Below are 13879 nucleotides of genomic sequence, written 5' to 3' on the forward strand. Positions count from 1 at the left end.
CGAGTTGCAAACGAAGCCAGCTGCTTTGACGCACAATAATAAAGGTAGAATAGTCGTAAAAGCATTTTTAGCAATTCATCTATAATTAGGTCTTGCGATTTATTTTGACGACGTCCTATATTTGCGATGAAGAATGAGATTTGGTACATTTTCCTTTAGGATGACTGACCTTCATTCTCTTTCCCTTTGTCTCGATAGGTAGCAGAAGGGAGCAGATTCCCGCCAAGAAAAAGACCCCAGCATACGTGCCCTCTGTTCCACGAAGCGACTTACGCGTAAGAACCTTGAAATTATTTAACAAAACGCGCGTATACGTCATCGGCGAATTTTCAAAAAACGCGCACCTGAGCAATGAATGGAGTTGACATCGATCCTAGCCGAGCCACGGTGCTACACATTCCCAAACCGATGGCCCGCATAGAAGTTGGATAAACCTTCGAGAAAAAAGGGATAGATAAGCTCTTTTTATAGCTGCTGCTCTTCTTGCCTCTGGGGTGTAAACGTAGGCCGCTTGAAAGGCGCCGGTGACGAGACCTCGCACCAGGAAGACAAAAAACATGAGAAGGTACCTTCATGATATACCGAAAGTCAATGTGAGCCAACCCGCCACGCGCGCGTACGTACTTGTCAACAGGACAGATATACATGAGAAAGAAACCAATAATGCAACCAGCAAATTCGGCGGCCATTGTCTTCTTTCTTCCAATTCTTTCAATAATAAAAGCCGTCAAGAGAATGCCTGCATATAAAGTTTCAGGTTGATAAGAAGGTAGCTATTATTATTTATTCTACCAGGAAGTTCAGCAGATGTTGTCCATAGCATGTGTAAATAGTCTTCGGTGACTAACGGACTGCATTTGGTTTCATTGGTCATATTCGAAGCAAGCGAGAAGTCTAGACGTGCACGTTAGTCACACATACCCCATTAATTATAATTGAACTACCGTGACAGGGCATAAATGTGCCGTCGGTCAAGTTTCTTGCGGTCAAATCTTTAATGATTTCCAGCATTTCTGTTGTCAAGAGAACGATTCCGTAGTAGCCAAAAGCGGCGCCAAACCAAATGAACCAAAGCAGACAGGTAGTAATTTTTAGCTCTCTGGACGCGAACAGATCTTTTAGGTTTCCACGCGACTAGAAAAAGTGACAAAAATATTTTCTTAAACGGTAACACAGAAGAACTACCTTTTTATAGTCTTCTTCTTCTTTTGGCTTTGAGATGAGCCTTATTTTCTCGGAATCATCGTAATCATCGTAATCATCACTCAGATCGCCTCCAGCGATACCATCCAGATCGCCTCCAATGTATGCCCCGTTAGCAGTCATTTTCTTTTTCGGGTTTCCTTTGCTTGTGCTTGCAGTCACCAACCATTCCCTTGTCCTCTCTTTGTCAGAAACGAGACGGCCTGGAGGTAAGGATTTCTTATTGGTTCGTGCCACCTTTTCAAGAACGGCACGCGCTTTTTTCATTTCGCCGCTAGCGACATAGAAGCGAGCACTTTCGGGAACGAGCTAGATCATCACCTGATGATGTCTGCGCAATGGTTGGAAGCTACCTACCCAAAACGCAAAGAGATCAAGAAAGAGTGGAACTGTCGTGAAGCCAAGCAAATAGTGCCAGCCTAGGTTGGCGTAAACCATAACGACCAGAGCAAGGATGACTTCAAACAGCGTTCCCATAGCAAAAAAGACCTGTACTTGAAAACCTTCAGGCTATCGTATGTAGCAAGAGAACATATCAACGTCACCTGAATTAGTAAGAGGCAATAGGCCCTTTGCTTTGCTGGTAGAAATTCGGAATAGAATGTAACTCTGTGTAGCGGAAGGATCGAGTCAGTCAATGAGGAGAACACACTTGAGTGTCCTTACGCCTGGGCACCTCCTGATATGCCGAAGCCGATGAGACCGCGTGTGAGTAGCAAATACCAATAACTGAACGAGAAGGCACTCAGAAGCCCCATCGTGCAAACAAATATGCAAACAACAAATAAGCCCTATCACACACACACATAAGAAGAGCCATCATATCTACCTGTAAGTTAGTACCTTTTTTCGACCGTATCTATCCATTAGAGCTCCCCATACTCCGGCACCAAGGAAATTTCCGATAAAAACAGACTAAACAAAAGATTTTCAATTTGAACAATTTATTCATTATGGTAATACAGTTGTAATAAGTCCTTCCTCCACCGCAGTTAGGTTATACTCGCAGCGAGCAGCTGGACCCAGAACAGCGAGCAGCATAATTTCCATCGCATCAACAACCTTCAAAGTTTAATTAAAATTAATTTAATTAGATCATGCAGTCCTAACCCATATGAGACCTGCAAAGACAGACAAGCGGACTTGAAACCAGCCGAATCCGCACGCTTCGATCGCCTCGTCGACTGTGAAAACATCGTCGCCGGCGTCTGCAAAAAATGCGTTAGGCTCGTATCACATCATGTTGAAAGCATACCTTTTCCTAGCGGTTTTCCTTCATTCATCTCTTTCAACTTGAAGCCGTACTCAAGTCCGCCCGCACGTGAGGCGGCGACACACGTGAGCAGACAGACCCCGTATAGATTCCATTCGCTATGGCGGCGAATGCAAAGCCAACGCGCAGTCGATCGCGACCGACGAAGAGCGCGTGGACGCCGACAACGCACGTGCCGTCCAACGAGCAGGTCAGTAAGCGTGCGCTCGACTTCGTGCGAAAACGGGCGTTTCGGACTCCCGTTGCCACACGACCGAGCACTTTGTTTACATACGAATACTCTATGCGTACTGTACAGCTATTCGAAGAACGAAAAGCTCTCGTAGGCCACTGGGTATGAAGTCTAAGATGCCTAGCCGGTTTTCTACGAGCGTTCTTTTCTAGTTCGATATGTGGACCGACTCGCAACGGCGTCGTTTCTTCGACTTTCTTCTTCGACGCTCGAGCGCCGGCCAAGCGCGCTACGTGCACGATCTTCTCCACGATCGCGTTCCCGTTCGACGAGCCGATTTCACTCGCATACTGCCGCGCTTTCTTTCGCTCTACATCTTCTCGTTTCTCGATCCGCGAACGCTGAGCCGATGCGCGCTCGTTTCGTGGCACTGGAAGTTTCTTTCGGAGCAGGATTCCGTTTGGACGGTCAAGTGCGTGCGCCACGGCTGGTATTTGCCGTACGCGCCGAGCGAGCGCGAATACGGCGCGTGGAAGTTTCACTACATCAATTGCGTGCAGACTTTAGATATGACGTCACCGAGCAAAGAGGTGCCGAATTACGTCACGGCGGCCAGAGTGACCGCGAAGTCGTCATCGTCTTTTTTTTTTAGATGGCTCATCTTCTCGCGTCGTTCAGTGCAACTGATCTAAAATCTGACGTCGATTCGGAATCGAATAGAAAACTGCGAAGAAGTCGAAAAGGTTGCCTATCATTTATTTATTTATTTATTTATTTATTTATTCGCTGTAATGCTTTTAGGGTTGAGTTGGAAGAAACCTCCTTGGCTCGATCCCGATCCTCGTCCCGAGGATCTCGAGAGGGGATGGAGAGCCATTCAGACCGGATCGTTCGATAGGGCAATAAGCGGCTCGTCTCCCGTTCACTTTTTCACGCATTCGGCCGCGTCGAAAACGTACGCGCAAGCAGCTGCGTTGACGCTGCGCCACGGGCTCTCATTGTCGCCGCCGCCGTCGGCACGTCGGAGAAGAAACACTGATCCGGATGTAAATTAAATGGAGACTCTGTCACGTGCATTTTTATCTTTTTTTTAGGTTGAAAATGGGACTTTTGTTGGGGATCGACGTCCGGCGTCAGCGATTCCTCTTTCTATGTCGTTCGATGCAAGCAGTGAGTTGGTATATTGAATCGATATTGTATTAATTTACTGTATTGTTTTTTTTCAGATGGAACATCTGGTGGTCCAACTTTGAGCAGTTCATTTGTTTTAGCGACCCAACTGAAGTGAGGCTCTTATTGGTATTTTCCGGTTTATTAGAACACCAATTTCTAGACACGATGTCAGAGGCGGCTTCTATCCAACGATAAATGGTACAAAAGACGCAAGGGCATTAGAACAAGTAAGAGACAGGGAGGAAGAGTTTCTCAAAAAAATCATTAAGAGACTGTATGTAGGGGTACCCCAGCTATTCACATCCAGCCGTTCTCATAATTTCCTCGCAGACACCCGCATACGAAGTAAGGAGAAATACTAAAATATTACTAATAGCCGATACTGAGAAGTGTTTAGCTTTTATTGGATGCATTGCTCTTCGGAGTCCTGCCTATTATGTACGAGCACGATAGCACGACGCTGGACGCGCTGCTTTTCAAATTGAAGATCGCTCTTTCGGGTCGACACGCAAAGTAAAAAAAAAACGTCGCCTTTTGACGGCGGTGCGGTCATTCGGCCATACGCCTCTTTTCTCTTTCCTCAGAAACATTGGACTTCTGATGAACGGCGATTCGACGACAGTCAACGTCGTCGCCGGACACACGATGTCGGCGTCGTCTATGCAAACCGACGAAGCGTTGCGCGGTTTTTGGGAGGAAATGTGCGGTCACTTGCTCACTCCTGACCAGGGGGGAAGACTCGACTTTTTCGCTCCTCTCGCGTCGACAGGTAAAGCCACCCACTTAAGTTAAGTTGGCATGCTATATACGCATTTTTAACATAAAGAGGAAGGCCGTGCTATTCTTCAGTATATCGAGGGTTTCACGGGGACAAAATTGTCGGCTCCGTCACGCATATCCCCGACGTATAAATCAAGTATTGATCACTAGTGAGATTGTGCTGGTTTGTATCTCTTACTGCTGCGATAGTTAATTCCGAGTGGTGGGGTTTGGGGGGTTTCGACCTCTTGAAGCCGCCAGCCGTTTATTTCGACGTGAATAAGCTGAACGCTTGGGCCAATATGGCCGAGCAAGTCGACGTAATTCCATGCGATAGGCAACGCGACTAAAATTTTCAATTAAAGTTGTAGGAGGCTTTGGCGTGCGTGAAGAAAACGTTTCGGTTTTATTTTACGAAGAAGCAGAAAGAATTGGCCGGCAGGCTGGCTGGTGAGCGTTTAGACAACTGGGGAGATATTGTGGGACTATTATAACTTCTTTTGAAGGACAAGCCGTTTTTGAGGCTCTTGGTCTTGTTGATGTTCAACAGCATTTTGATCATTTACTGGAAATATCATCTCTATTGATAGAGGGTATATCGGACGTGCCATCGTATTCGTCAAGGGTAAGAAAAATTGCATGGAAAACGAAAGAAAATATCTTAGACTAGGAAGATGCCACTCTTCATCTGTCATCTTATTTAAGAGACCATGGTCTGCCTACAGAAACTGTAATAATAGGATAAGACTCTAAGAAGAAGATTCCTTTATTTTTTTAATTTACGAGGGCGCCGAACCAAGTATCGACTCCAAAGAAGAAAGCATAGAGGAAATCAGCATCGAGGAGGACGAAGTAGCTATACTTTAATCTAACTATTCTAGATAGTCATTTCTTCTTCGTTTCAGCCGGAAGTTCGCCGGTTCGCCGCCTCTTCAGTAGAAGGACGGGGTGCAATAGCGGATGAATTTTATCGCACTGAAGTGACGTACATGAGAACGCTATCCGTCATTCACACCGTCTTTGTCGTTCCACTCAAGGCCGCTATAGACTCAAATAAGCGAGTTTTGCACGGCAAACACACTATTTCTTACCGAATGCGTATGTATATTTAAAGGCCCGTTGTGAGTGCCATCAATTTGCGCATGATGGTCAGCGACGTGGAAGCTGTGCTAGTCTTGAGCAGGTACGGTTATTAGTTCGTGAATAAAAACAAACGGGTTTTTCAGACTTCTTATTGATGACTTGAAATCGCGGCTGGACACTTGGACGGCAGATCAGGTGCAGTTCGCCAAAAAAACTGTCACGTTATTATTTTGAACGCTTTTTCCAGTGCATTGGCGACGTACTTTTGAAATTTGCTAGTCAATTGAAAGTCTATACGAACTACGTTAACAACTATAGCGTCACTTTGTCCACAATTGAAAAGGTGGGCGCTGATTCGTTGGGAAAAACTTCAAGAAACGTTCTCTTTTAGTGCGAGGAAGAGATTCCCGCTTTTAAAGCCTTTTTGAGGAAGCGAGAGCGAAAACCGGAATCTATGATGCTTTCTCTCATAGAATTACTGCTGATTCCAACGAAGCGGATAGAACAGTATGCGGCGTACTGTATAGTCTTCTTTTTTGTATTATACATTCTTTTCTTGTATCAAGATATCTGTACTTGCTAGAGGAATTGAAGAATTCGACCCCAAAGGATCATCCGGACAGACCTGACGTCATTGCAGCTACCAAGGCCATTCAGCAAGTTCAGAATCATATCAAAGAGGTGTTGATACGTGACAGCGATCGTGACGCAATATAACGTTCTACTTTTAGACAAAGGAGCATCACCGGAAGGACAGACGAATGGCAGAACTCGAGAAAAGAATAGTTGATTGCCCTGTAACGAGACAGTATCAACTACAAATATATAGGCAAAAGTGTCTTTTCCCATTAGGGTCTAATTGAAGGCAATAGACGATTGATAGCTGAAACAGAAGTGACTCAAATGAAATCCGTTGGAGAAACAAACGGTAGCAACAGTTCAAAGTAAGTATGCAAAGGGAAAACTGGGACTGACTGACCACGCGGCCTGATCTACTAGTAGCGGCGGCTATCAACCCATACAAGACCTAGGCCTCTTCCTATTCAGCGACGCTCTCCTCGTAACCGTTCTCAAAACAAAGCACTTTCCTTTGGAGAGATCTTTCTCGCAGACACACCAGTAAGATCGACACGCGAGACCGTTCCTCCAGTCCGACGTACAATTAATTTGCTGCAGCTATTTGGCATCTGTAGCCCTAAGCAATCTTCAGTTCTCAAGTCTTCCTGACTCCAAATGTAAGCCAAGCGGATAGGCCGGGAGAAAAACGAAGGTTTTTTTCTTGCAGATATGCAGAACGCGTGCCTTCTCAAAACGCCAAAGCATCGGTGGATCTTTCAGCTGCAGTCAGCCGAAGAAAAAATATCGTGGCTATCGCTTCTGGAGTCCACAGTTCACGCGTCTATTTCCCACGGAAAATGAGTAAAGAATATCAATCAACTTTTTTCTACAAACGACGAGCGACTAATACAGTTTATTACACTATCGTTCTATGGGTGGTTCATTATATTATTTTAGTACGCTGCTGCTGTTAAAAGAATGAATGAAGAGAGTCACTTCCTTCATGGCCACAGGCAGAGCGTCTCGCTTCAGAAGATCGCGTCTCTGTTTGCACCACTTTCGAGCCGCCTTTCTCTCCATTTCATCATCACTCAAACCTAGAAAAGAAAAAAGAGGGAAGTTTCGGATATACTGTATCGTAAACGCATCTCACCTTCTCTTACGACGCTGACTTTGTCAGGCAAAGTGGCCTTCAAATCGCTGTAAACAAGTCGGACTGTCGCCGGCTGAGGACTTTCGACGGAAGGTTTGATAACAAAATAAACGTAATCAATAGCAAAGCTCGTCTGGATTGGTCCGAGCAGCACGTCGACGAAAGCCTGTTGCGTCACATAAGCCTGATGAAATAATAGCTATGGAGCGATAGGTAAGAATCAATAGACATGTGCATACTTGTTGTCTTCTGTTCACATATGCGTTAAGGTAAGTGCTTAGTGTTGATACGAATAACTAGAGGGAATAAAGTGGAAAAATAGTTAGCGCCCTCCTGTCCTGGTCTACCTTTATGCTGGAGTTCAAATATTGATCGATTATTGTATGAAATGGAACAAAGTAGGGAATGGTGTGGCGGCCCACCTAAACGAGTTGTTACAAGCGCGTTAATTAATTAAGAGTTTATGACGTCACTCTAATTCGCTTCCGCCCGAAAACCAATTCGACATAAAACGATTCGAAATATTGGCCATCGTAGGCCGTCGTTATTTCCAAGCGAACGGTTTCTTTGTCAACGACTTGGATTGACGTGCCGGTCATTCGATAGGCATCCCACACGTCGTCCACCTGAAAAAAATTCGCGATTTTTTTTTCGAGTTTTCGCGTTACAGTACCCGTCTCTTTTTGATCAGATCGCAAGCGAAGTCCCATATCTAGAGAAGAATAACGATCTAGCCCCCGCGAGTCCCGTACACATAATCGCGGACTGTGACTGACTTCTCTCGCTTCTCTTCGAGTCAGATCGTCTGGTGTGTCTAGTGAAAAATCGCGCTCTTAGTGTTTTCACGCGACTCTTCGGTTATCTGCCTTCGTCCGCGTGGCGAATGACTGCGGCGATCTGCTGCTCTCGTTTCGCGCTGTCTATTTTGTCCTGCAGACGAGCGCTATCGCTCTTTAGCTGACCGCCTAGACGAAAGTCGACGAAAATGACCTGAGTTCGAGTACTGGCTTACAAACGCCTCTTAGGCCGTCCAAGTCAAGATCTTCGACGTTCAAATTACTAACAGAAACAAGGTAATACCGGCTACATTGGCGCTTTACTACGCTACCGATCAGTCGCCATTTTTTGAACGTAACCGCTAATCTCAAACGCGCGTTAACGAATTTCAGAATGAGTCGAACGCTCGTTCGACGTCTCCACAGCGTCTACGACGTGTGCGTTGTTGGAGGCGGTCACGCGGGAGTCGAAGCGGCGGCGGCAGCGGCTCGAATGGGCTGTCGGACTCTTCTCGTCACTCAGAAGGCGCAAAAAATCGGTAGAATGAAAAATCCGTCTGCTTTTTATTTTGGAATGTTTTTTGCACAGGCGAAATGTCGTGCAATCCGTCGTTTGGAGGAATAGGGAAGGGTCATTTGATTCGAGAAATTGATGCTCTGGATGGATTGTGCGCACGCATATGCGGTTTGCCTAATTAATTAATTAATTAAATAATTGGAGAATTTTATATATAAATCATAGACCTTTCTGGAATTCATTTTCGCGTTCTAAATAAAAGGAAAGGGCCTGCAGTTTGGGTACTTTGATTGATTGAATAAATTGAATTAATAGCCAATTAGCGAATTTTGCAGGGATTGCGTGCGCAGATCGATCGAGATCTGTATCGCAAGCACATTCAAGAGGAAATATATAATACACCCAATCTTGAAGTCAGAGAGGAAACGGTAGAAGACTTGGTTCTATCAGACAACGTTGTTGGCGGAATTGTCACAGGTATGAATAAAAGTCTAAGAAATAAAGTTATAGAAGATTTGTAGGAAGTGGCAAAAGCATACAATCTGCCACTGTGGTGATAACTACCGGTACATTTTTAAGAGGAGAGATACACGTTGGTAAGAATTTGATAGACACCTTATTCTATACGCATTCTATGCATACAATAGGTTTAGACACTTTTCAGGCTGGACGCAAAGGAGACGAGCCTTCAACGGGTCTTTCTCAGACGTTAAAAGAAGCCGGATTCACTCTGGGTCGTCTCAAGACAGGCACTCTATATATTTAATTATTTATTCAATTAGAATCCCATTCTACAGGGACTCCGCCTCGTTTGGACGGATCGACTATCGATTTCAGTGTGTGCTCAGAGCAGCCTGGAGACGATCTTCCAATGCCGTTTTCATTTTTGAACGATGAGCCTAAAATTGAGGCGAGGAGATAGGAGAACAGCGTGATGATAAAACTATTTTTCTCTGCCAGGGGGACCAACTGCCTTGCTATATGACTCACACCAACGAGAAAACACATGGGATTATAAGAGATAGCCTGCATCTCAATAAGCACGTTAGAGAAGAAGTGAAAGGGCCAAGGTAGCGGAAGTGCGTTTATTCGCGCTTGACTTGTAAGGGTTTGCCAGATATTGCCCATCCATCGAATCAAAGGTTCTTCGGTTTGGGAATCGATTTCATCAAGTTTGGCTCGAGCCAGAAGGTGACCGAAAGTAGTCCTCTTGCCAACTGAATTCTCCACGCATTTGTTTTTCCAAGGACGTCAAACAGAAGTCATCTACCCACAGGGTCTCTCGTGCACGATGCCAGAGGAGATTCAGTTGCAAATGATTCAAACGATACAGGGTCTGGAAAATGTTGCCATGACTCAGCCAGGTACACCAAGCAACGGTCGTCTTTTCGCCTGTGGCGACCGTTGTTGATTTTTAGGATATGGTGTCGAATACGATTTCATTGATCCGAGGCAACTTCGATTGTCGCTTGAAACGAAGCGCATAAATGGCTTGTTTTTGGCTGGACAAATAAACGGAACAACAGGTTATGAGGAGGCAGCTGCTCAGGTACAATTTAAAAAGTAATCTCCAAAAATACGTATATTTTCTATAAAGGGTATTATGGCTGGTATCAATGCGGCACTGCATGTTCAAGAGAAGCCTTCGTTTGTTCTCGATCGCGCCGACGGATATGTCGGAGTTCTTATTGATGACCTTGTCATGCGTGGGACTTCGGAGCCATACCGCATGTTTACGAGGCAACCGATGCAGCTAGTCCTCATAGAAAATGATTTTTTTTCTAGTCGAGCTGAGTATCGTCTACTACTTCGGCCGGACAACGCTGACGTGAGATTGACTCAAAAGGGTAAGGCTGTGTGTATGTCCGTGGATGCGATTTCTATTTTTTTATTGTTAGGTTTTAATTTCGGTTGCGTGTCAAATAGAAGGATGAAGCGCTTCTTGGAAACGGAATCTTCTCTGCATCAAGGCCTCGATCTGCTAAAGTGCCTTAGTTAATTATGTTGGGAAATTGGCAGATCTTAGGTTGCTTTGCAGTTCTATTCAACTTTCTTCAAGTGAATGGAAAGACAAACTCGATAGGAACGTGACGCAGGATGGAAGGAAAAGAAGGTAAAAACGAGGTCGACCGCAGAGTTAGATCATTGATTAAACATTGGAAACAGCGCGTTCCAAATGCTTGCTCATTCCAATGTGAGCGTCGACTTACTTGCTAAATGTTTCCCTGCGCAGTTGGGTCCATTAGCTACAAACAGACACTTGGCGGCTAGACTTGAAAGTGAAGGTACTCATCTTTATATGAATTACGGCGAGAAAGAGGAAATCAGTAGTGCATTACTGTAGGAAAATACAGACCCATGCTAAAACGACAGGAGCAAGAGATCAAGCTCTTTCGTAGAGATAACTCCCTCGTCCTTCCGGAGAACCTTGACTATGACAGGTATTATAATGTAATATAAAGAGGAAAAAGTGCTCACGCAGTTCTTTACTACACACACAGTCTACAGTTTATTAGCAAAGAGGCAAGAGATCGACTGAGTGCAATTCAACCACAAACAGTGAAAAAAAGAAGTTTTTTAAAAATTTTAAATTCAGTTTGTTTCTGTGCGTTCGTGTAGCTTGGAGCTGCAAGCCGGATTGACGGTGTTTCGCCCGCTGCTATAGTCAGCTTGCTTCGACACGTGAAAAGGTACAGCAAGTAGGACTATTTATTAATTTATTGATTTTTCGAGATATCAAGAGCTAAGGCAAACGTATAGAGTTTCGAATCGATGCCAAAATCGTTCTCCCGTGCACAGCGCAGAATCGTCTCCAACATCCCGTCAAAGGGAATGAGAAGAACGTCGAGAAATTCCTCGTCCTCCAAATTCTTCTTCTTACCCAAATCGGTCAAATTTTCGTCGTTCGTCTTTTCGTCGCCGTCGATGCGCACCGTCACAAGCGCCGTATTCTCGGTGCTCTTCCACGGATCGACGTCGAGCGCACGTGACGCCGCTCCCGTGCACGTGCCAACGAATCCCGTCTCTTCGTTCAGTTCGCGAACGGCCGCCACTTCGGGCGTCTCGCCCGCGTCGACGAGACCGGCGGGAAATTCGATGCAGACGCGTCCCACCGGCGGCCGATAGGAGAGAACGAGCACGACGTGCTTTCCGTTCAATTTCGCCGATTCGATGTAGGCGAGAACGTCGACGCCGTCCAAAGGGCCGCGCGTCGTCGTTCGTTCCACCGTTTCGTACGTGTGCTCTTTGCCCGCGCCGTCGACGTACGTGACGACGCCGAATCGGAGCCAATTGCCTTCCGATTTCCACTCTTTGCGAATCGTCTTCATTTTCGACATTTTGCGAGCGACCGATTTAGCTCTGTCGTCGATGGCTGCGGCGCAACGCTTGGGATCGCCTTTCAGTCGCGCCAAGACGGCACAAATCGCGGACGAGATGAAGAATAGCATTGGCGCTTCGCACTTCGATTAGCGTGCTAGAACAGTCGGGGCTTGCTCACTGACGTCATATACTCAGTTTGTCCAGTTTACTGCCGAGTTTCAGACGATGGAGACGAACAAAGCTATTGTCAAGCTTCCGGAGAAGACAGTCGCTCTATTGAATCGAACTCTACCGAAACCGGGCCCCCCGAAAAAGGTTCTCGAAGAAGATAACTACATCGAAGTAAACCACGTTCTCCGAACCTCGATTTCGACATTGAATAAACGTTTTCTTGTAGTCGCTCGACAAAATCATCCAGCGCGACTTCTTTCCGGACATTCCGAAGCTGAAGGCGCAAACCGAGTACCTCGAAGCCGTCGAAACGCACGACTGGGATCGATTGAGAGCCATTTCGGAACGATACGCCACGTCGAAGCCAACGCCAGGCACGAAAAAAATTATGACGTCATAATTTTGTAATTTTTTACTAGGACCTCAAACGCCTGCGGCGTTTTCGGAGACGCCGAGTACAAAAGCGACGCCTCTGGGAAAGAAAGGAAAAGGGGGCTCCGCTTGGGATCGAAGTCAGACCCCTGCTCGTGGGGGCGTGGCAGCTGATCAGGACGGAGACGACGACGAGTCCCAACGTGACGGGGATCCGACGTTGACGAAAAAGGGTCAAAAGATGAGTTTGGATCAGTTCTTGTGTAAGAATACGAGCGAGGATAACGCGTCGTTTGGGGAGCTGATGGTGGAGAGCGCACGAAAACATCAGCAAAAACACGCCTGGTTATACGTGAACGAAGATGCGATGAATCGGCGAAGCGAGCAACGGCTAGCCATCACAAATGGACAAGTGGCAAAGAATAAGGGAGAATTCGAAGAAAGAACGTTTGAAATTGACACTTGGAAATACACGCCTAAGAACTCTCTTATGTACATCCCGGACGGGGCCGAGTTGACTGTGGGGGAGAGAATCGAGCAGAAGAAAGCGGAGAGCCGGGAGATCCGGCACGGGAATACGAGACTGACGGGTGAACAGCTGATGGCACTGCAAGGAAATGCATCTGTTGCCGAGGCAGCGGCAGAGAGACAGACAGTGGAAAAAGTTGGCGTCGACGGGAAGACGGAGACGAAGGAGGCGGCGCCTACTGTGGGAGGATACAATTTTTTGGCTACACCTGTAATTAATCCAGGTAAGAGAATAGGAACATATAATTAATTGATCAATTAATTTTTATTGTTTAACTAGGGGTGGATGCTTCTCCCATGATGACGTGGGGGGAGATTGAAGGGACGCCGTTTAGACTGGATGGCGGTGACGTCATCGATGCTACCCCAGGGCCCATATTCAAAATTCCTCAGATGACAAAGCGAGACGAATTGGGCAAAAAACTCTCCGATAAAGTCAACCAGAAGCACAGGGCTCAGAAGAGAAAAGCTCTTGCAACAGCAGCGGCATCAATCAGGTACGACACCTTATTAATAAATCGTTAGAAAACGTTAATTTCTGCGCGGCATCCAAGGGCCTCTCCAGCCAAATACGGGACCGTTGATCGTCTCAGCTCTCTCTCGCCAGCGGCGCAGAAGCTCATCAATCGATCGCAATTAGGATTCTCAGATAAGTCCCTACAAGCGAGCTATTCTCCCTACACAAAACGCGGTAGCAGTGGCAGTACCCCAGCCCACAACCCTAGAGCTGCAACCCCAGTTGGAACACCTAGAGGAACGAGTGCTACCCCCACCGGCCAAAGCTCAATAACAGACGATTTATTAAATTTGAAGAAAACCT

The 13879-nt window shown here is 46.1% G+C and overlaps 5 protein-coding genes and 2 long non-coding RNA genes across 10 annotated transcripts; 4 read left to right on the plus strand and 3 right to left on the minus strand.

Annotated features, from left to right (window-relative positions):
* Positions 1-4: 4 nt before the first annotated feature.
* On the minus strand, positions 5-3203 carry LOC136187300 (putative transporter svop-1). Of its 2 annotated transcripts, none has more exons than XM_065974877.1 (15): positions 2459-3203; positions 2325-2411; positions 2167-2265; positions 2047-2118; positions 1870-1994; positions 1749-1812; positions 1561-1692; positions 1186-1512; positions 945-1134; positions 793-894; positions 625-739; positions 488-569; positions 345-434; positions 170-283; positions 5-115 (listed from the first exon to the last, which is right to left on the minus strand). In XM_065974877.1, exons 2-15 carry the CDS (start codon positions 2397-2399, stop codon positions 86-88), a joined length of 1617 nt encoding a protein of 538 aa, XP_065830949.1. In that variant the 5' UTR covers positions 2400-2411; positions 2459-3203; the 3' UTR covers positions 5-85. The 2 variants fall into 2 exon arrangements, with proteins under 2 accessions (XP_065830949.1, XP_065830948.1); XM_065974876.1 differs by having other exon boundaries at positions 2314-2411.
* LOC136187310 (uncharacterized) lies at positions 76-1411 on the plus strand. The gene is made up of 5 exons (XR_010669899.1): positions 76-143; positions 199-565; positions 635-769; positions 821-906; positions 953-1411. It is a non-coding gene; the product is annotated as an uncharacterized lncRNA (long non-coding RNA).
* LOC136187296 (epithelial cell-transforming sequence 2 oncogene-like) lies at positions 2557-7320 on the plus strand. Of its 2 annotated transcripts, XM_065974871.1 has the most exons (29): positions 2557-2666; positions 2775-2810; positions 2861-3238; positions 3301-3391; positions 3450-3694; positions 3743-3818; positions 3875-3932; positions 3982-4048; positions 4104-4166; positions 4219-4334; positions 4406-4590; positions 4648-4737; positions 4791-4900; positions 4952-5030; positions 5087-5205; positions 5251-5310; positions 5367-5432; positions 5486-5637; positions 5695-5763; positions 5807-5858; positions 5911-6006; positions 6055-6170; positions 6230-6344; positions 6395-6460; positions 6516-6607; positions 6663-6782; positions 6840-6898; positions 6949-7082; positions 7179-7320. In XM_065974871.1, the coding sequence occupies exons 1-28, from the start codon at positions 2577-2579 to the stop codon at positions 7080-7082; spliced, it is 3000 nt and encodes a 999-aa protein (XP_065830943.1). In that variant the 5' UTR covers positions 2557-2576; the 3' UTR covers positions 7179-7320. The 2 variants fall into 2 exon arrangements, with proteins under 2 accessions (XP_065830943.1, XP_065830944.1); XM_065974872.1 differs by lacking the exon at positions 7179-7320 and having other exon boundaries at positions 6666-6782; positions 6949-7088.
* LOC136187312 (uncharacterized) lies at positions 5343-6086 on the minus strand. Its single transcript, XR_010669902.1, has 3 exons — positions 5809-6086; positions 5672-5754; positions 5343-5621 (listed from the first exon to the last, which is right to left on the minus strand). It is a non-coding gene; the product is annotated as an uncharacterized lncRNA (long non-coding RNA).
* LOC136187306 (centromere protein O-like) lies at positions 7030-8712 on the minus strand. Of its 2 annotated transcripts, XM_065974887.1 has the most exons (10): positions 8483-8711; positions 8387-8433; positions 8241-8339; positions 8151-8188; positions 8048-8086; positions 7848-8000; positions 7722-7796; positions 7614-7670; positions 7375-7558; positions 7031-7318 (listed from the first exon to the last, which is right to left on the minus strand). In XM_065974887.1, the coding sequence occupies exons 1-10, from the start codon at positions 8494-8496 to the stop codon at positions 7170-7172; spliced, it is 855 nt and encodes a 284-aa protein (XP_065830959.1). In that variant the 5' UTR covers positions 8497-8711; the 3' UTR covers positions 7031-7169. The 2 variants fall into 2 exon arrangements, with proteins under 2 accessions (XP_065830958.1, XP_065830959.1); XM_065974886.1 differs by having other exon boundaries at positions 7030-7318; positions 7848-8188; positions 8483-8712.
* LOC136187298 (protein MTO1 homolog, mitochondrial-like) lies at positions 8305-12217 on the plus strand. The gene is made up of 21 exons (XM_065974874.1): positions 8305-8447; positions 8544-8689; positions 8740-8835; positions 8893-8948; positions 9003-9144; positions 9189-9263; positions 9315-9416; positions 9465-9577; positions 9628-9737; positions 9785-9858; positions 9915-10031; positions 10086-10216; positions 10265-10407; positions 10453-10514; positions 10566-10653; positions 10706-10780; positions 10834-10952; positions 11012-11108; positions 11169-11226; positions 11287-11366; positions 11428-12217. The coding sequence occupies exons 2-21, from the start codon at positions 8545-8547 to the stop codon at positions 11501-11503; spliced, it is 1959 nt and encodes a 652-aa protein (XP_065830946.1). The 5' UTR covers positions 8305-8447; position 8544; the 3' UTR covers positions 11504-12217.
* On the plus strand, positions 12214-13849 carry LOC136187321 (splicing factor ESS-2 homolog). Its single transcript, XM_065974900.1, has 6 exons — positions 12214-12330; positions 12386-12533; positions 12579-13283; positions 13340-13556; positions 13614-13750; positions 13785-13849. Exons 1-6 carry the CDS (start codon positions 12214-12216, stop codon positions 13847-13849), a joined length of 1389 nt encoding a protein of 462 aa, XP_065830972.1.
* Positions 13850-13879: the final 30 nt, after the last annotated feature.

This window comes from Oscarella lobularis, chromosome 5, assembly GCF_947507565.1.
Source record: "Oscarella lobularis chromosome 5, ooOscLobu1.1, whole genome shotgun sequence".
NCBI classification, from domain to species: Eukaryota; Metazoa; Porifera; class Homoscleromorpha; order Homosclerophorida; family Oscarellidae; genus Oscarella; species Oscarella lobularis.